The 20,947-nt window shown below is 50.6% G+C and overlaps 1 protein-coding gene across 2 annotated transcripts in view; it reads left to right on the top strand.

Annotated features, from left to right (window-relative positions):
- CHORDC1 (cysteine and histidine rich domain containing 1) overlaps positions 1 to 20,723 on the top strand; it is a 160,060-nt gene extending 139,337 nt beyond the window's left edge. The window contains exons 10-12 of one of the 2 annotated variants that reach the window (XR_003856844.1): positions 717 to 779; positions 1,004 to 1,121; positions 20,451 to 20,582. Coding sequence is in view for 1 of the 2 variants with exons in the window: in XM_029602299.1 (XP_029458159.1) it covers positions 717 to 779; positions 20,451 to 20,606 (219 nt within the window). In the remaining variant the exon portion in view is untranslated. Of the gene's footprint in view, positions 1 to 716; positions 780 to 1,003; positions 1,122 to 20,450 lie in introns of both variants that reach the window. The other variant, XM_029602299.1, reaches the window with a different exon arrangement.
- The last annotated feature ends 224 nt before the right edge of the window (positions 20,724 to 20,947 follow it).

Here is a 20,947-nt window from a genome sequence, read left to right as displayed (position 1 = left end):
TTAAGAGCTAAAGATCAAGGAATTTTCTCTCACCTTCCCATGGATGCTTAGCAGCTATGTGCTCACAGATGACCGTGGATTTAGGGGAGGAATCCTTTCTGTTCTTCCAATCCAGCAGAGGATGAGCTAGAAGAGGGCAGCCTTCTAAGTTCCTCTGGCCAGGGAATTCCCCTCTAAAGGTGAGGACTCTTCTGTTATCTGCTTGTTCCACAAGAATGAGATTGCTTCGCTCATTTCCCAGCTAGTTTCATCCCTCAGGATATCTTACTCCAGGTTCAAGGATGTGCTCATAGGCGATCTCATTCTCCAGGGAGTTAACAAGTTGAAAGCCAAAGACACCTGGCTTCAAGTATTCCCAGTGTTGCAAGATCATGTCTGTGAAAGATGGCCATAAGTATTGTTATCTTTGCCTCTGTCCCAAGCATGATTAGGCCAACTATAGGGAATGCGGCCGCATGTCCTCCCGGGCCCAACAACAGAGGGCCGTAAAAATCTTGAAACTTAGAGCAGAGTCGGCAATGAGCAGCTATGCGCCTTTGTCCTTAGCCAATCAACTCACTCGTTGAGAGTATAGGGTATTAGATTTTTGCTTCTGTTTGGTACCATTTGTATTTCATTACATAATCTATTTTCCAGATATTTTGTGCATGTTTGCTTGTTATATTAAACTTCTCATCATGGTTATACCTAATAAAATATTCTATGCTTTCTTCTAGCTCAAAATCCATATTGTATTTGAGGGAGAAAAGGAATTTCACCAAAAAGTAAACTTGTGGGGAGTAAGTATGTATTTTTTTCAGATCCCAGTTGGAGAGAGAACGTCAGAAAAGTTGCTAAAATGTTTTTAAAGGATGCTTTCCGTTTTTCTTAGTTTTAATAAAAAAAAAAAACCAAAAAACCAGAAGATGGCAGAAGAGCGCTAGTTTGCCCATTTATACTTTTATGTGTTGACACAAATTTTACTTGACCTATGATATTCTGCCTCTCTGTCTTCAAAACTAAGGCTCTTTCATCTACCCCATGCATGCTTGAATTCACTGAAGATTAGCGATTTCACCATTCATCCAAGTCACATGACTGCTTGGCATTGGAGGGGAGAACAAGCTTTCTAGAGATTTCTGGTAAAAATTGTCTTTATTGTGCTTGTGTTGAACTTCTATGCTGCTGTGTAACCACAGCTCAGTTTCTTTTTTCCACTGGCTCCGTCAAAACAAATTTGCAACAGGCTCTGTGTTTTCTACAGTATTTATGCAAATTTTCCTCCTAGCCTTTGTCAAAAACTGTATTATCTACTCTTGGTTCCCCAAGAGGTTTTTTGGACCTTTTTCTTCAATGTTGTGCTGAATTGATGTTCCCTGCCCCCTCCTCCTCTCCAACTTCTCTACACTCCTCTCCTGCCCACAGAATGAAATTGAATGTCAGGCATACAGACTTATTTTTTTTTTAAGACATGTATTTATTTATTATCTTTTATATATCGACGTTCATGGGTACATCATGCCGGTTTACAATATAACTGAAGGAGGAAATTACAAAAAAACAGGGTGGGAGGAGAGGGAGCAGATAGGAAGAGAAACGGGGCGAGAGAAGAGAGGGAAAAACAGGAAGAGGAGAAAAGGAACAGTACCTGATGGAAAACAGAAGAACATAAGTAGCATTGCAAATTATACACTCAATAAGGGACTGTGGATAACCTTATATAAATTATACACTCCAAAAAGTATTATTTACAATAATAAAAAGTATTATATACAGAATATACATTATCTTTAACTAGCACATACAGGAGACACTATATATGACATTACAAATTATGCGTTCAGAAAGGCAACTATATATAGACTAGCAGGGTTGCTATAGGGAAATGTAAGTTTTAAAGGATAGCGCAGGGGGGTAAAATAAAAGGGGTATAAAAGGGTTACTATAGGGAAAAAGGAAGGGTATGAGGACAGGGAAAAGGGGTATAAATGGGGTAAATAAGGAGGTGAAGAGAAACGGGAGACAAAACAGAGTATAATTAAAGGAATATAGGAGAAGGCTATGAGTACATTAATGACAAGGGCTCTTTCTCTGAAGGAGTAGAGGGAGCAGGGGGACTACGTAGGATCCGGATCAGGGTAGGCCATTTTAAAGAGCCATGTTTTAACCCCTGTTTTGAATTTCCGAATGCATGGTTCTAGTCGGAGCTCAAGTAGAATAGTGTTCCAGAGGGAGGGGCCTGCAATGGATAGGGCTCTTTCTCTGGTGGAGGTGTGGTCAGCACATTTAAGGGAAGGGGTGTAGAGGGTTTCTGAAAGTGCAGTTCTAATAGGACGATTGGAGGAGTGGAATCGAAGAGCATCCTCAAGCCAGGAGTGATTGTGGTTATGCAGGGAGTTGTGAATAATGGTGAGGGTTTTGTATCTGATGCGGGAGGAGATGGGAAGCTAATGGAGTTCCTTAAGAATAGGGGTGATGTGGTCGGCTTTGCGTGTATTTGTAAGGATTCTTACCATAGCATTCTGTAACATTTGCAGGGGTCTAATAGAGTAGGGAAGGCCTAGAAGTAAGGAGTTGCAGTAATCCATTTTTGATAACGAAGTAGGGAAGGGTGAGGTCACAAGCAGATGGTGTCGTCCGGTCAGGGTGATTTGAAATGATGAGGAGTTCCCTGTACGTACCTGGATCAGTCCAGACCGTGGGTTATGTCCCCAATCCAGCAGATGGAGTCAGCCCAAAGCTTTGAGGGGGCGTCACCATAAGTACTAGTACCCCCTCTGCAGGAGTTCAGTATCTTCTGACTCCAGCAGATGCGAGTAGGGGAATCTGGGCTTGGTCCCGATCACCCATAACCCTTTTGTCTTTCCCTGGTTTTGGGGTTTTATTCTCTGTCTTTGTTAGCACTTGTATTTTGGATCAAGTTGTCTGTCTTTTAAAAAAAAAAAAAAAAAAAAAAAAAGTTAATTGCTTAATTGGAGAGGCGTGGCTTTCCTGTTGTCCCTCGCTGTCTCTCTCTCTCTCCTTTCCCGGCGATAGTGGTCTCCCCGGGGTAAGTTGACTTTTTTGCTGCTGTTATTTATTTTCTGTTCAGGTGGACGCGGTTGCCGGTGGACCGGCCTACCAGCGTCTTCTCCCTCTCCCCGCGGCCATTTTGCGGCTCCACGTGGGCTGCAGCGGGGAGCAGGGAGATAGTTGTCGGCGGGCTGTGCGGCCAGGAAGGCCCCCCCGCGGCGCCGTTTTCTCCTCGTCGGCGGGTAGCGCAGGCCATCCGGGCCCCCCCGCAGCGGCGTTTCATCTCGCGGCCCCCCCCCGAGGCCCTGGGTGTTTTCAGCTGCCGGGAACTGTTTCTTCATCGCGATCTCGATGCCGCGGCCGGCGCGTTGCTCGGCCTGCGGCGAGCCTGGATCGCGCGTGTCGAGGGAGGGGATCTGCGCTAGGTGCCTCCCCGGGGGGGAAGGCACGTCTCGGACCCTCACTCATTCTCTCCCTATGGCAGCCTTGCCCGGGCGGCGCGGGCCGGCCCCTCCCCCATTCCTGGCGGGAACGGCGGCCATTTTACATGCACTGCACCCTGAAGGAGCTCAGGCAGCGCTGGGGGATGGGGAAGCCTCAGAGGGCTCCCCCCCGAATTTGCTACCGGAGACGGATCCGGAGGAGGACCCGCAGGGGCAGGGTCACCCGGGGCCCCCACCCGCGGGGGTCCCCCCGCGGAGGCCGGGGTTCTCCCCGGAGTTTATACGCCTGCTGCACACAGCGTACCTGCAGGAGCTGGCTGATCCCGCGGGGCCCCCACCACCCAAGCAACCGAGACCTTCGGCCCTCTCCACGGCCCCCCCCGCTCCGGCGGGCGTGGGGGCCCCACAGCTCCCCGTACACGCACGGCTCCCTGTGGCCTCGGGGGGGACTGGGTCGGCCCCAGGTTCCCCTGGGGCAGATCCTGCAGCTTCGGGACAAGGGGACTCTACTTCTGAGGGAGAGGATCCACGCACGCTGCGCCTCTTCCAGCGGGAAGAGCTGGATGACCTAATTCCGCAAATCATTCAGGGGTTGGACCTCGATCCCCCTCCGGACCCGCCAGCTCCCGTTGCGCCCGCGGTCGTCACTTCCTCTAAGAAGGGGGATCCCGTACTGGCAGCCCTTCGTCCGAGGGCTCGGGCTTTTCCCATTCACGATTCTTTCCTGCAACTTCTCACCAGGGAATGGGATGCCCCGGAAGCTGCTCTGAAGGGCAGCCGCGCCATGGAGAGGCTGTATCCGCTGCCGGAAGATTTCCTGGATCTCATCAAGGTACCCAGGGTGGACTCCGCGGTGTCGGCGGTCACGAAGCGGACGACCATACCGGTTACGGGTGGAGCGGCGCTAAGAGACACGCAGGATCGCAAGTTGGAGGTTTTCCTCAAGCGGGTCTTTGAGGTTTCCGCAGTGGGGCTGCGGGCGGCAATGTGCAGTTCGCTTGCCCAGCGGGCCAGCCTCCTCTGGGTGCAGCTACTGCTCACTTCGCAGGTGTTGCCGCCCGAGGAGGCCGCTCAGGCGGATAGACTGGAAGCGGCAGTGGCATACGGGGCGGACGCCTCCTATGATCTGTTTCGGGTCCTCGCCCGCTCTATGGCTTCGGTGGTGGCGGCACGTCGACTCCTCTGGCTTCGCAACTGGGCGGCGGACACGTCCTCCAAATCAAGTCTGGGTTCCCTGCCATTCAGGGGTAAGTTCCTGTTTGGAGAGGATCTGGACCAGATCATCAAATCCCTGGGGGAAAACGCGGTCCATCGCCTGCCGGAAGATAGATATCGATCCACCAGGGCATTCTCGTCCTCCCGGACCAGAGCCAGGGCGCAAAGACGATACAGGAACTACAGGCCGGCGGCGGCTAGGCCCTCTGCCCCCAGGTCTCAGCCCTGGGCGCGCTCCTTTCGTGGGCGCCGCCCCGCGCGTTCCGCTCCTACGGCGGGACAACCTTCTCCCAAGTCCTCTCAATGATGTTCAGCTCGCCCACTCCGCCGTCCCCAGGATTGGGGGGCGGCTGGCGTTCTTCTACAAGGAGTGGGCGCGGATCACCTCGGACCAGTGGGTACTGGACACCATAGGACACGGCTACGCGTTGGAGTTTGCCCGCGCTCCAAAGGAACGGTTCATCTTCTCTCCCTGCGGCTCGGACGTCAAGCGAAGGGCGGTGCAGTTGACGCTGGACAGATTGTGGGAGATAGGCGCCATTGTGCCCGTACCCTCCGGAGAGGTGGGCTCGGGCCATTATTCCATCTACTTCGTGGTTCCGAAGAAGGACGGGTCCTTCCGCCCCATTCTGGACTTGAAGGAGGTCAACAAATCCCTGCGGGTGGTACGGTTCCGCATGGAAACGCTGCGCTCGGTGATCGCAGCGGTACACCGAGGGGAGTTTCTGGCCTCCTTGGACCTGACGGAGGCCTACCTGCACATCCCCATCCGCCGGGAGCATCATCGGCTTCTGCGTTTCAAAATCCTGGACCAGCATTTCCAGTTTGTGGCGCTTCCGTTTGGATTGGCAACGGCCCCGCGCACCTTCACCAAGATCATGGTAGTCGTAGCGGCTGCCCTTCGGAAGGAGGGTGTTCTAGTCCACCCCTATCTGGACGATTGGCTCATCAGAGCGAAGTCTTTTCGGCATGGTCAGGCTGCGGTGGCCAGGGTGATAGAGTTTCTGCAGTCCCTGGGATGGGTGGTCAACTTCTCCAAGAGCTCCCTCGTGCCCTCGCAGCGCTTGGATTTCTTGGGGGCGACCTTCGACACCCGTCTGGGCGCGGTTTTCCTACGCCAGGACAAGGCGCAAGCCCTACGGGAGCACATACAGCGGTTTTCTGCATTACCAGCTCCCACCTCCTGGGACTATCTGCAGCTCCTGGGAGTCATGGGTTCCACCATCGACATGGTCCCTTGGGCATTTGCGCACCTCCGACCTCTGCAACGAGCGCTCCTCTCCCGTTGGAAACCTCTTTCGCAGGACTACCAGGTGATTCTCCCGCTGCCCCAGTTTGCCAGGAACAGCTTCTCCTGGTGGATGGTCCCGGAGAATCTGGCTCGCGGCGTGTCCCTCGATCTTCCAAATTGGATAGTGGTAACCACCGACGCCAGTCTCGTAGGCTGGGGAGCAGTCTGCGACCGCAGCGCCACGCAAGGGACGTGGTCCGCGGAGGAGTCGAGGTGGTCCATCAACCGTCTGGAAACCAGAGCGGTCAGGCTGGCGCTCATCCACTTCCTGCCCCTTCTTCGGAGTCGGGACGTCAGGATCCTGTCCGACAACGCGACAACGGTGGCCTACATCAACCGACAGGGCGGCACTCGCAGCCCGCAGGTCGCTCTAGAGGCAGCGATGCTAATGCAGTGGGCGGAACGGCATCTGGGCCGTCTGGCGGCCTCGCACATCGCGGGAGTCGACAACGTCCAGGCGGATTTCCTCAGTCGCCAGTTTCTGGATCCCGGAGAGTGGTCCCTCTCCGACGAAGCCATGCAGTTGCTGGTCCGGCGGTGGGGATCCCCCCACCTTGATCTCATGGCGTCCACCCAGAACACCAAGGCGCCTTGCTTCTTCAGTCGCCGGAGAGAACGGGGGGCGGAGGGCGTGGATGCGCTCGCGCTCCCGTGGCCGACCGATCTGCTACTATACGCTTTTCCTCCTTGGCCGCTGGTGGGACGGCTACTCCGACGAGTAGAAGTTCATCAGGGAACTGTGATTTTCGTCGCGCCAGAGTGGCCAAGACGTCCTTGGTTTGCGGATCTCCTCCACCTAGTTATCGACGGACCCATCCGGCTGGGACATCTTCCTCGCCTCCTACACCAGGGACCGGTATTTTTCGACCAGGCAGAACTCTTCTGTCTTGCGGCCTGGCTTTTGAGAGGCGCCGCCTCCGCCGACGGGGGTACCCGGAGGAGGTAGTGTCAACTCTACTGCGGTCTCGGAAGACCTCGACGTCGGTGGCCTATGTCCGTGTTTGGAAGGTGTTCGAGCTGTGGTGTACCGACCGGAACACAAGACCCACGGAGGCGTCTGTCCTGCAGATTCTCCAGTTCCTACAGGCGGGAGTGAAAAAGGGGCTCACTTACAACTCACTCCGGGTTCAAGTGGCCGCTCTTGGTTCCCTCCTGCGGGGCGGGGGATCTCTGTTACGGCATCCGGACATCATTCGTTTTCTCAAGGGTGTCAAACACTTGCGGCCTCCATTGCGGGATCCTTGTCCATCTTGGAGCCTCAACCTGGTACTACGGTCCATGTCGGGACCTCCGTTTGAACCTCTGAGGAGTGCGACGATCAAGGACCTCACTCTCAAGGCGGTTTTCCTGGTAGCCATATGTTCCGCTCGGCGTATTTCGGAGCTGCAGGCTCTGTCCTGTCGAGAGCCTTATCTCCGGTTCTCCGATTCGGGCGTTTCACTTCGTACTGTGCCTTCCTTCCTCCCGAAGGTGGTGTCCGCCTTCCATGTGAATCAGACGGTGGAACTGCCATCTTTCTCTTCGTCTGAACCGCGGTCTCTCCGTCTCCTTGACGTCAAGCGTACGCTGCGATCCTACCTGGAGGCTACAAATGAGTTTCGGACTTCGGACCATCTCTTCGTCCTTTGGTCTGGTCCCCGGAAAGGATCCCAGGCCTCGAAGACGACTATTGCCAGATGGCTGAAGGCCGGCATTGCCGCTTCCTACATCGGGACGGGGCGGACTCCCCCACCCGGTATTGTGGCGCATTCTACACGCTCTCAGGCGGCCTCCTGGGCGGAGAGCCGCTCGGTATCGTCGCAAGAAATCTGTAGAGCGGCCACCTGGAAATCGTTGCACACGTTCTCGAGACACTACAGACTACACCTCGCCTCGTCCGTCCATGGACACTTTGGCGAACAGGTTCTCCGAGCAGGCCTTGCAGGACCCCACCCGGTTTAGGGAAGCTTGGGTACATCCCACGGTCTGGACTGATCCAGGTACGTACAGGGAAAAGAAAATTATTACTTACCTGCTAATTTTCGTTCCTGTAGTACCATGGATCAGTCCAGACGCCCACCGCATATGGGTTCTACTCCTGCTCTGCTGTCTTTCGGGCTGATTCTTCTCAGCTGTTCTTCATGTTACAGTAGTGTCTTCCTGTTGTTGTTTTTCACGTGTGTCCCGTCTTCCCTGTTGATGGAGGTTGACACGCTATATTCGTGGCCCCCGCCCATTGGTGGGAAGGTCCCAGTTTTTCTCGATTTCACTTTAGCGGCTTATTGTTGCCGTCTTGTTTCAACTTGATCCAATTGGGAGTTTTCTGTTTACTCGGGCTCTGATATACTCGATACTGAACTCCTGCAGAGGGGGTACTAGTACTTATGGTGACGCCCCCTCAAAGCTTTGGGCTGACTCCATCTGCTGGATTGGGGACATAACCCACGGTCTGGACTGATCCATGGTACTACAGGAACGAAAATTAGCAGGTAAGTAATAATTTTCTTTTCAGTTTTGGAGGAGTTTAAAGCAAGGTGGAGGTTAGAAAGTAGGGAGTTAATGGAGACGAGGCAAGTTTCCCAAAACGTAAGAGATTTGATGAAGGATTCTTGGATAGGGATGAGGATTTGGACATCATCTGCATATAAGAAAAACTTAAGACCAAGGTCGGAGAGGAGGTGGCAGAGCGGTAACAGGTATATATTAAAGAGTGTGGAGGACAGTGAAGAGCCCTGTAGGACGCCTTTGGGTAAAGGGGATGTGTGATGATTCCGAATTTGCAATTTTTACAGGGTAGCCTCTAATATTGAGGTAGGAAGAGAACCAGTGGATGGCTGTGCCTGAGATGCCAATCTCAGTTAGGCAGGTGAGGAGGATTTTGTGACTGATAGAATCTAAGGCAGATGAAATGTCAAGAAGGGCAAGGATAAAGGATTGTCCGTGGTCCATGCCCTTGAGGAGAGTGTCAGTCAGTAAAAGTAATAGGCTTTCCGTGTTACGAGACTTCTGGAAGCCAAATTGAGAGGAGTGGAGAATATTATGGTCTTCCAGATAGTCAGAGAGCAGTGAATTGACTATCTTTTCCATAATTTTAGATATGAAGGGAAGGTTAGAGATAGGACGGTAGTTTGAAGAGTTGGTGGGGTCAAGGGTAGGTTTTTTGAGAAGAGGCTTGACAACAGCAAGTTTGAGGGGGTCTGGGACTTTGCCATGGGAGAGGGAGCAGTTGCTTATGTTGGACAGGGTTTTCGCGGTGATGGAGGGAATGGAAAGGAGTGTTTTAGTGGGGATAGTGTCAGAGGTGTGTGTAGCAGGTTTGATTTTTTTTTTTAAATGGATTCGATTTCCTTGGCGGAGGTTAAGTCGAGTAACTCGAATTTGAGGTTGGGATTTTTGGAGAGGGGAATGGAACAACTCCCCTATGAGGAAAGACTAAAGAGGTTAGGACTTTTCAGCTTGGAGAAGAGACGACTGAGGGGGGATATGATAGAGGTGTTTAAAATCATGAGAGGTCTAGAACGGGTAGATGTGAATCGGTTATTTACTCTTTCGGATAGTAGAAAGACTAGGGGGCACTCCATGAAGTTAGCATGGGGCACATTTAAAACTAATCGGAGAAAGTTCTTTTTTACTCAACGCACAATTAAACTCTGGAATTTGTTGCCAGAGGATGTGGTTAGTGCAGTTAGTGTAGCTGTGTTTAAAAAAGGATTGGATAAGTTCTTGGAGGAGAAGTCCATTACCTGCTATTAAGTTCACCTAGAGCAGTGGTTCTCAACCTTTCTAATGCCGTGACCCCGTAATACAGTTCCTCATGTTGCGGTGACCCCTCACCCTGCCCTCGCCCTGCGAGGGCGGGACGAGGGCAGGATGAGGGTGGGGCTTTGGTCATATGGGGGCGGGGTTATGGATGGGGTTGGATTTTAGTGCATACTTATTTATTATGACACTTATAAACAGAACCACCATTCCTCATAAAACAATAAAATTAAGAAACATAAAGCATCAGTTATAATAGTAAAACCATTTTAAAATTACTGATACCATTTTAAAATTACTGATAAATAGAATTTCTATTAATTAAAATCATATACATTTTTATAATTTCCCAAACACCAATAAAATATTTCAAAACAGCACATATATCAAATAACACACAATAATTAAAACTAATAAGGATTTTAAAAAGCCCCTGCTGTCCATACATGGGAGCTCTTGATTTCCAGTCACCCTGATATTGTCGAGGATTAGGAGGTTATCCTCTCTCTCTCACACATACTCTCACATGTCCATTCTCTCTCATACATACACTGTCACATACATACACATTCATGCTCTTATACCCACCATAACCTCTCGCTCTCACAGACACTGATACACTCTCAGGGTGTAAGACACTCTCCCCCCCCCCCCCCCCCACTCACACACACTCTTACTCCCCTGGATTTTCTCATACACACTCATGCTCTCACTCTTACTGGCTCCCTCACAACCTCAGAGCCTCTCAGATAAAACTCTATGCAGCAGAAATAATGCTGAATGTTGAGAATTGTGTTATGCCGACTAATCTGGAAAATGCACTAATTTCTACATGAGTCATAATGAATCAGTCCTCAGCTGCAGGCTTCAATTGATTATCCTGGCTCCCTTTAATTTAATGTTTGCCAAATACAGTTCATGTGTAACAGCAATCCTAATTCTCCACCAGATCAAGCTGATTTCACATCCCACTTCATACTTTGTCACCTCCAGCTGAGTCAAACAATTAATCTAATTACTGCCACTGCTGCCACGTGGCTATTGGGGAGGCGCCGATTGCTGCTATTGGCACTGAAGCCCATTCTGCTGCCTCCTCTGTGCAGGCATACATTGTGAGATCCGCCATAGAGAAAGTGCTACTCTTGCACATTCCCAAAGATTACATGTACCAATCAGTAAAAAGTAATTTATTTTTTTTTTTACATCTGCTTCCCTTTATTTTTTGCCATTTCCTTTATATTGCCTTTTTTTCTGTTTCTTTTCTCTCCACCTGTCTTCTTCCCTCAAACACACAGTCAGGTTCTCATTCTCACATGCATTTCTCTCACACACACACACAGGATCTCACTGTCACATGCTCTTTCTGTCATGCAATCATTCATACACACAGTCTCTCACTGGCACAGGCTGTCTGAGTCTCACACACAGGCTCTCTCACACCCCCACATGCTGCCTTGCTCAAGCACAGGCTCTCACTGTCACATGCTGTCTCTTTCACACACACAGAGGCTCTCACATGCTGTCTCTGCAAACACACATAGTCTCTCAATTCACTCTCACACACAATCTCTCAACTCATCTCATACTCGCAAACACCTCTCTCTCACCTCTGGGCCTCTTCTTTACGGGTTGCCACAGGATGGGATCTGCAGCAGCCCTAGTCTTCCCGCCCCGCTGCTCCTCTTCTGCACGCGGCTGACGCGCCTCCTCCTTCCTGCCCGTGCGGCTCCGGCAACATTTGTCTTCCGGGGCAGGGCGGGCAGGAAGTACCGTATTTTTCGCTCCATAAGACGCACCTAGGATTCAGAGGGGGAAAATTAAAAAAAAAAAAAAAATTGTGCTAAACCGGCTCTGCGTCTGGGCGTCTTATGGAGCAAATTAGGGGAGTGCATAGCTTTTTTTTTTTCTCCCCATTTTGTTTTCGGGTCTGGGGAGGGCCATTTCGGTCCACTCCCCAGATCAGAAAACTTTTTTCTCTGGGAACCCCCCCCCCCCCCAAAAAAAAAAACCCCATCCCACACTTTAAATTAACAACCCCCACCCTCCTGACTCCCCCAAGACCTGCCGACTTAATTTACCACAACCCCCCACCCTCCTGACCCCCCCAAGACCTGCCGACTTAATTTACCGCACCCCCCCACCCTCCTGACCCCCCCCAAGACCTGCCGACTTAATTTACCATAACCCCCCACCCTCCTGACCACCCCCCAAGACCTGCCGACTTAATTTACCGCACCCCCCCCAAGACCTGCCGACTTAATTTACCGCACCCCCCCACCCTCCTGACCCCCCACCAAGACCTGCCGACTTAATTTACCATAACCCCCCACCCTCCTGACCCCCCAAGACCTGCCAAACGTCCTGGTGGTCCAGCGGGGGTCCACGAGCGGTCCGGGAACGATCTACTGGGCGAGGGCCGTCGGCTGCCAGTAATCAAAATGGCGCCGACGGCCCTTTGCCCTCACTATGTCACTGAGACCGACCAATAGCAGCGGTCGGTCCCAGTGACATAGACGCGCGCTCCCTTTTGGGGTTGGAGGAGGCAGGTCTCCAGCTTCGCCCCGCCTCCCCGCAGCAGCCGCGGCCCGGCAAAAAACCCCAATGGTCCGCAGACCAGTTTTGGTCGAATGACCAAAACACAGGCGACCCCTGTGTTTTGGTCGTTCGACCCCCGCCGGGGTCGCGACCCCCAGGTTGAGAACCGCTGACCTAGAGAATAGCCACTGCCATTAGCAATGGTAACATGGAATAGACTTAGTATTTGGGTACTTGCCAGGTTCTTATGGCCTGGATTGGCCACTGTTGGAAACAGGATGCTGGGCTTGATGGCCATTGGTCTGACCCAGTATGGCATTTTCTTATGATAATCTATGGGGAGACTAAGGAGTTTTGTGGATGCATTAGCTAAACCATCTGTTTTATCATGATTTAATTTTAGCAGATTATTCTGCAACCATTGTTCAATCTGACCAAGGTGTTGATTCAACTTATCCATCTATTCTTCTTGGTGCTTTCTTAATGAACAATACATTACGTACATTGATCAGAAGGGTCAAGATAGATGTTAAAGGGGACAATATAAACCTTTTGGTACCCCTGATACCGAAGGTCGTGGCTTTGAGATCTGTTATCCCAGAAGACACATATGAAGATAAGTTATTCAGGTTAATACAGTATCCTTAATTCAATAGTTCTCTAACCAGTCTATCAGATTAGTGAACCAATGTATGAAACAAGGCTGCAAGGTCGAGAGACCAATATGCAGTCTTGTCCTCCATCTAAATGTTTTCTAAGGTCATTCACCAGTGTCAGCAATGCAATTTCTGTGTTATGACCCTTTCTAAAATCAAATTGACTAATTGCTAGAATGTTGGCATCTAGCAATTAGTCTAACTGTTTTTACTACACTTTCGATCAATTTACCCAGGAAAGATAACATTTTTTGCCGCCTCCAAATTCTGCTGCCTTTAGCAGCTGCCTCACCCTACTTCATAGAACCACCCCGTCCTCAGCAACACTTGCTAGTGTCACTCATACGGGGTAAGACTTTGTCGGTATCAGGAAGGAAGCTAACTCATTTTCTTTGCTGTACTTAACTGGGCCCTTTGACCGGCAGGTTTTCCTCCCCCAGTAAGTGCTCAGTTTCACCGATCTCATGATTTTATAAACCTCTATCAGATCTCCTCTCAGCCATCTCTTCTCCAGGTTAAAAAGCTCTAACGTGTTTAACCTTTCCTCATAGGGTAGCCATCCTATCCCCTTTATCATTTTAGTTGCCCTTCTCTGTTCCTTTTCTTGTTGCTAGATCACTTTGAGATGGGGCAACCAGAACCACACAATATTCTGGGTTCAGTCATTCCATGGATCAATGCAAACAAATATCTTCAGTTTTTATTTTCCATTCCTTTCTTTATAATAATCTAACATTGTTTGCTTTTTTGACTGCTGCCCTACACTGAGCTTGAAGATTTCAAAGTATAGTCCCCAGTAACTACAAGATTCTTTTTCTGAGGGGTGAACTCAGTGTCATAAAAGGGATGGCACTTGGTCATGCCAAGCCTGTTGTTAGTTACCTCTGTAATGAGATTTGCAAGGTTGAAACGTGGCATTCAGTTCTCACATTCACATCATATTATTGTCTGGACATAGTCTCCAGTCAGGATAGTAAGTTTGTGTGTTGTCTTCCATGGTCTTTTCAAGAAATAGAGTCCAACTTTCTCACTTTTACAGCCCATTTTTATGATTTTGAGTTGTCTTATTGCTACTACTAACCTCTATCATGCTTCTAGGCACATGTAGCACTGTAGAGACACACAGTCACCCCCAGCTCTGTAGGATTTAGTTTTGGTCTTCCCTTTTCCTGTCGTGTAGCCAGATGGAGTCAGAACAAATGGGTATAGTGTGCTTGTGCTAGCAGTTGGAGACGGATCTGACGTCAGCACGGGTACATATACCCCCACAGGAAGTGAAGCTCTTCAGTAATTTCCATCTCCAAAGCAGTTTGGAGAGCCTGCACGCTTGCTGAGCGTGTTTCCAATCTACTTTTACTTTTCTACTTCTATTACTAAAATCTTTACAGGAACATCGAGCCCCGCGCTCCTGCGGTGATACCACTGGTCCCTCCCCCAGTTGAGCTTCCTAGGGTGAGTTCCGTGCTCCCTCGGAGGTTTAGGCCTCGGTCCGGTGGCCGAATCGCGGCAAGGACCAAGCCTGCGGGCTAAGAGGCGCCTCGGTCCCGGTGTGGACCTGGGAGGCAGCGGGTGCATTCCTCAAGTGCGGTGGTGACGGTACTTCCCCTCTCCCCCGCAGCCGGAGACCGCCCGGGTTCTAGCCGGGAAGCGCCGAGGATCAGGTAAGGCGCACAACTTTTACTTTTGGTCTCCGAAGTCGAGGATCGGCGGCGTTGCCTGTATGCGGCATGCCGCGGTGGTCGCCATTTTGTTGGCCCGGTTCAGGTATTGAGCGCCCATGATAGGCGCCTGTATTGAGCGCATACTGCTGACTGCATATTATTGAGCGCATATTCTGTTTAGCGTATATTGCTGACCGCATATTATTGAGCGCATATTCTGTTTAGCGTATATTGCTGATGCATATTATTGAGCGCATATTCTGTTTAGCGTATATTGCTGACCGCATATTATTGAACACATATTGTGTTTAGCGTATATTGCTGACCGCATATTATTGAGCGCATATTGTATTAAGCGTATATAGCTGCCGTTTAGCATTGAGCGCATATTGTTAAGCGCATATTGTATTGAGCGCACGTTGTATTGCGCTCCTATTGTATTAAGCGCATATTGCTGCCGCATATTACTTTAGCGCAATGGACCAATCGAATGCCCCGGTGTCCCAGGCGGCGGCGCCTCCTGATTCCGGCGTGAAAGCTCACGGCCTCTGCTCAGCATGCCAGCGAGGAGCCACGCACAGCGAGGAGCCAGACTCCCTTTGTGCCGAATGTGAGGAGGCAGTGGGAGCCTCGGGCCAGAACCAGTCTCAACCAAGGTTTGTGGATAGTTCTCCAGGGGCCACCCCGGATCTCGCAGGCAGTCTCGAACAGCCGGGAGTCCCGGGGGATCTGGTACCTAGGCGACTTGAGACCACCTCCATTTCATGGGTGGATCTCTTTAAGGGGATCCATGCCTTTGTACAGATGCAATCAGCTTCCTGTTCAGGCCCTGCTGTTACAGGGGCTGCTGCTCCTGCTGCTGCCCCTGGACCTTCGCGCCCTTATCGTGCACCGCCTCCGGGCAGTCTGGTTCAGGCGGACCCTGATGTCTCGGAGACCGACTCGGAACCCTCCGAGGAGGGGGAACTTCTCTTGGGGATGGAGCCATATCGAACCATGAGGCGGTTCTTTCCCAAGGACGATCTCTCCGACCTAATATCTCAGTGCCTGGCGGAGTTGGATATTTCGGGGCCCAGCTCTGCGGTGCCACCTACACAGAACCCTCTGCTGGAAGGTCTTCGTCCTTCAGCCCGATGACAGGCGACTGGACGCCATCCTGAAACAGATATTTGAGGTGGCAGCTCTGTCTTTGCGAATCGCAACTTGCTGCACAGTGGTGACGCGCTCCTGTTTGTCACAGGTTAGGAACAATGCTCCGGCAGCGGACATGGAGTCCTCTCTCTCGTTCCTCACAGATGCCGCATCCGACCTAGTCCGTACAACAGCTAAGGGGATCTCATCTTCTGTGGCTGCCAAGAGGCAGCTCTGGATACGGAATTGGTCTGCTGATGCTCCTTCGAAGACACGCCTCACCAGAATGCCCTTTAAGGGGTCCTTCCTGTTTGGCAGCGACCTTGATAAACTGGCCAGCACATGGGGTGCTTCTCCCATATCTCGATTGCCAGAAGACAGGTTGAAAAGGAACCAGCGCGCCTTTCCTAGGCCCTCCAGAGGCAGAAGTTCTCCACCCTTCAATCCCTATAGGGGTCGCTACCAGGCACCTCGTCCTCAGGCCAGGAACCAGTCCTTTCGGCCCAAGCAGCAGAAGAGAGGAGCAGGCTCGGGCTCAGGTCCCGGCCGCACCTCCCAATGAGATTCAGCCGATCCATCTGGGGGACGGGGCCATAGGGGGCAGGTTAACCCTCTTCTACCCCAGATGGGTCGAGATTACGTCGGACCAGTGGGTCCTCGCCATCATCCGAGAGGGTTATTTTCTGGACTTCCATCATCTCCCTCCGGACAGGTTTGTGGAATCCTCGTGTCCGATCCACAAGAAGGCAGCATTGGAAGCTACCCTGGCGAGGCTCCTGTCCCTGAAAGCCATAGTCCTGGTACCTGCACGGGAAATGAATTCTGGGCATTATTCCATTTATTTCATGGTACCCAAGAAAGGGGGCACCTTTCGGCCCGTCCTGGACCTCAAGTCCGTCAACCAATACTTACGGGTCCCAAGGTTTCCCATGGAAACTCTGCGCTCAGTCAAGAACACAGTACAGCCAGGAGAATTCCTCACGGCCTTAGATCTATCAGAAGCCTACCTGAATATCCCGATTCATCAGGATCATCAGCGCTACCTACGCTTCAAGGTGCTAGGGCGCCACTTCCAGTTTCAGGCTTTGCCCTTCGGGCTGGCCACATCGCCGTGGACCTTCACCAAGGTGATTGTAGTGGTAGCAGCTGCGCTCAGACAGGAAGGAATCCTTGTCCATCCCTACCTAGACGATTGGCTGATCAGGGCGAAATCGCAAGAGGAGAGCCATCGGACAACCAACAGAGTGATCGCCCTTCTGGAAAGCCTGGGATGGGTAGTCAACCTCAGCAAGAGTTGCCTACAGCCTTCCCAATCTTTGGAATATCTGGGAGTCCAGTTCGACACCCAGGCAGACACGGTCAGTCTCACCACCAAGAGAAGATTAAAACTTCAGACGCGTCTCCGGTCCTTGATGGGAGCCAGTCGACCCACAGCTTGGGATTACTTGCAGGTTCTCGGTCTCATGGCATCCACCCTGGAAGTGGTACCCTGGGCGAGGGCCCATATGAGACCTCTACAACGCTCCCTGCTCTCTCGATGGAGCCCCCGCTTCAGACATTACTCTATGCATCTACCTCTACCAGCCAGAGTGCGGACTCAGCTACGGGGGTGGTTGCAGTCCATCCACACGAGCAGGGGGTCCAAGATGTCCTCCCCCACGTGGACTCTGCTCACCACAGATGCCAGCCTGAGCGGATGGGGAGCACACTGCGAAGAACTCACAGCCCAAGGGCAGTGGAACAGAGAAGAGTCGGGGTGGAACATCAACCGACTAGAGGCACGGGCAGTCCGGTTAGCCTGCCTGAAATTTGTTCACAGACTGAGGAACAGAGCAGTCAGAGTGATGTCAGACAATGCCACCACGGTGGCATACATCAACTGACAGGGCGGAACCAGAAGCCAACAGGTGTCCCTCGAGATAGCCCTGCTGATGGCTTGGGCAGAGGCGAATCTTCAGGACATCTCCGCCGTCCACATTGCCGGAAGGGACAACACCACGGCAGACTTCCTCAGCAGAGAAAGCCTAAATCCGGGAGAGTGGCAGCTGTCCCCCACAGCTTTCCAGATGATTGTGGATCACTGGGGGATTCCGGACATGGACCTACTGGCGGACAGGTCCAATGCTCAAGTACCCAGATACTTGAGCCGCAGGCGACATCCGTTCTCTCAGGGGATCGACGCCCTGGTTCAGCCATGGCCTCCAGGGGCCCTGCTATACGCCTTTCCTCCATGGCCCCTGCTGGGTGCCCTTATCCACAAGATTCGGAAGTACCGAGGCCTAGTTCTTCTGGTGGCACCAGACTGGCCGAGAAGACTACTGGCAGGGGAGCCCCTTCCCCTGTCTCCGCTCAGGGACCTGCTCCGTCAAGGTCCCATCCTTCAAGAGGATCCGGCTCAATTCTCTCTTACGGTCTGGCCATTGAGAGGGCTAGACTGAAGAAGAGAGGTTACTCGGAGCCAGTGATAGACACACTCCTCCGAGCCCGCAGGTTCTCCACGTCCCTCACCTACCTCAGGATTTGGAGAGTGTTTGAAGCCTGGTGCAATGCTCATGGCAGCAATCCCCATGCGACTACCATCCCTATGGTTCTGGATTTCCTGCAGGATGGGCTTCAGAAGGGTCTCTCCCTCAGCTCTATCAAGGTTCAGGTGGCTGCGCTGTCTTGCTATGGTCCCAGGAGGGATGGCAAGACCATTGCCAAGCATCCAGATGTTTCTCGCTTCCTGAAAGGAGTCAAGCACATTCGTCCGCCACTGAAGTGGCCAGTGCCTTTGTGGAACCTCAATTTAGTTTTGGATTTCCTCGCGGGATCCACCTTCCGACCCCTAGGGGGCCTGTCTCTACGTTCTCTCACTTTGAAGATGGTGTTCTTGCTGGCTGTATGTTCAGCACGCCGCATCTCGGAGCTACAAGCACTGTCTTGCCGGGATCCTTTTCTCAGACTCACTCCTGAGGCTATCCATCTTCGCACAGTTCCATCCTTCTTGCCTAAGGTAGTCTCACGATTTCACCTCAACCAGACCATATCCTTGCCAACTACGGCAGGCCTGAAGAAATCAGAAGAAGGGCGTTTGCTACGCCATCTCGACATTGGCAGATTGCTGCCCAGATATCTGGAAATGACAGAAACAGTTCGAAAGACTGACCATCTGTTCGTCCTTCACAGCGGGAAGAAACAAGGAGAAGCGGCCTCTCGGCCCACCATCGCCCGCTGGATTAAAGAAGTCATCAGAGCAGCCTACGTGGAGGCCGTGAAGTCACCGCCTCTACAAGTCAAGGCTCATTCTACCAGAGCCCAAGCAGCACCTTGGGTGGAATCTAGGATGCTGTCGCCTGCAGAAATATGTAAAGCGGCAACGTGGTCCTCCCTCCACACCTTCTCCAGGTTCTACCGTCTGGATGTCCAGGCCAGGGAGGACACAGCATTTGCAAGGGCAGTTTTACACGGTCCTCAGGCAGCCTCCCGCCCAGTCCGGGAGTAAAGCTTTTGTACATCCCATTTGTTCTGAGTCCATCTGGCTACACGACAGGAAATGTTGAGATTACTTACCTGATAATCTCGTTTTCCTTAGTGTAGACAGATGGACTCAGCATCCCACCCAGCTGCCTGTATACATTGGTTTCACCGATTCAAGGTAAGCCTTATCACTTCTTACATGAGTGCGTCCACTCTACCAGGTGTCGACGCCTTCCGGTTGGGAATGCTGGCGGTCTCCAGCTACTATCAATCGGTCAGGGGAATCCTGTTTTCACTATTTCATTGAGCATCAGTACACATATATCCATAACAGCTTTTGCAAGGAAGATTACTGAAGAGCTTCACTTCCTGTGGGGGTATATGTACCCGTGCTGACGTCAGATCCGTCTCCAACTGCTAGCACGAGCACACTATACCCATTTGTTCTGAGTCCATCTGTCTACACTAAGGAAAACGAGATTATCAGGTAAGTAATCTCAACATTTTGTCTTTTTTGGGGGGAAATAAAATAAATGAGATCTTCCCAACAAAACATTTTTTGCCTTTTGAGTATTGGCATGTTCTGCTAGTTTTGTTTAAAAAAAGAAAAAAAATTGCATTAAGTAGGTAGTCTGTCATATAAATTGTGAACCTCAGATAAAGCAAATTTGCTTACTTACAAGTGTTTTCTGAAGAGTTCAGTTCACCAATCACACAAACTCTTCCTCTCCTTGGAAATTGCGTTCTCCCATCTTTTTAACTTAGCTGAAAGGGACCTGAGTGGGCAGTGCAGGAAGTCCTGTGCATGCTTAGTAAAACTTTTAGGATTTACTGGAAAGCACTAGAAAGCTAATTCCACCCATATAATTGGTGACCTGCTATCTTTAGAAAACACTCGTCACAGTAAACAATTTTCCTTTCTAAATTGCAATGGATTTGGTTTACAAGAAAATAACTTTGTGTTTTGAAGTCTAAAATGTTTACATTGATTGTTTGTGGTGGAGGGAAGGTGAAGAACTGTCAATGCTATTTTTTTTTATTAGCTCTTACTGTGAGACCAGCAGTTCCTGCAAGATGAGGCATAATCTCTTATTCAGTTTGAAAAGTTTTATTACATCCCATGTTTGGGTAAGCATACAGTTGAAGAGCAGAACTCCAGAAGAGGTCGATTTTTTTTTAAATCTGGAAAGAAATTTGAAAGAAAAACTTGGTGTATTTTTATGAGGGGGGAAAAAAAGGCTATTTAATATGAGCAGGAAAAGTGAGCTATAGAAAAGTTTAAGAACCATTTTCCAGTAAAATTAGCTGAGGTACATATTGGCTTTTTCAGGTTATTGATGTGAAGAGGAGTTACGTAAATATGACTGCTACGAAGATTGAGGTCATGATGAGGAAAGCTGAACCTATGTCATGGGCACGACTGGAGCTTCCATTGCCTAAACCGGAGCCAGAACAAAAAGATGTTATGGTTAATGATCAAGAATAAGGTCCTAAAGAGGCTGCCTTTGTTTGTTTGTTTTTATAGACTTGTAATGAATGGTAGCATGTTGTTTGACAAAGTGGTAGCTATTGGATGTGATGTTTATATAAAGTTAAAGTTTGATCTGCTTCTCATAAATATGGTGTTCTATGTCAGGGTAGCATTTTATTTTAGGGACCTTAAGTAAATATTTGACATTTCCACTACCAATTTTTTAAAAAGGTATTTAAATATGCTCAAATACAAAACATTACAAGTGAATGCAGAGTAGTTTTTGCACAAACATATTGCTTTCAACCGTGAAGCCAATATTCAGTAGCCAATAAAACATTACTCCTAGGGGAGTT

This window comes from Rhinatrema bivittatum, chromosome 5 (genome assembly GCF_901001135.1).
Source record: "Rhinatrema bivittatum chromosome 5, aRhiBiv1.1, whole genome shotgun sequence".
Classification (NCBI taxonomy): Eukaryota; Metazoa; Chordata; class Amphibia; order Gymnophiona; family Rhinatrematidae; genus Rhinatrema; species Rhinatrema bivittatum.
The sequence above is the reverse complement of the archived record's forward strand: the minus strand, read 5'-3'. Positions and strand labels throughout refer to the sequence as shown.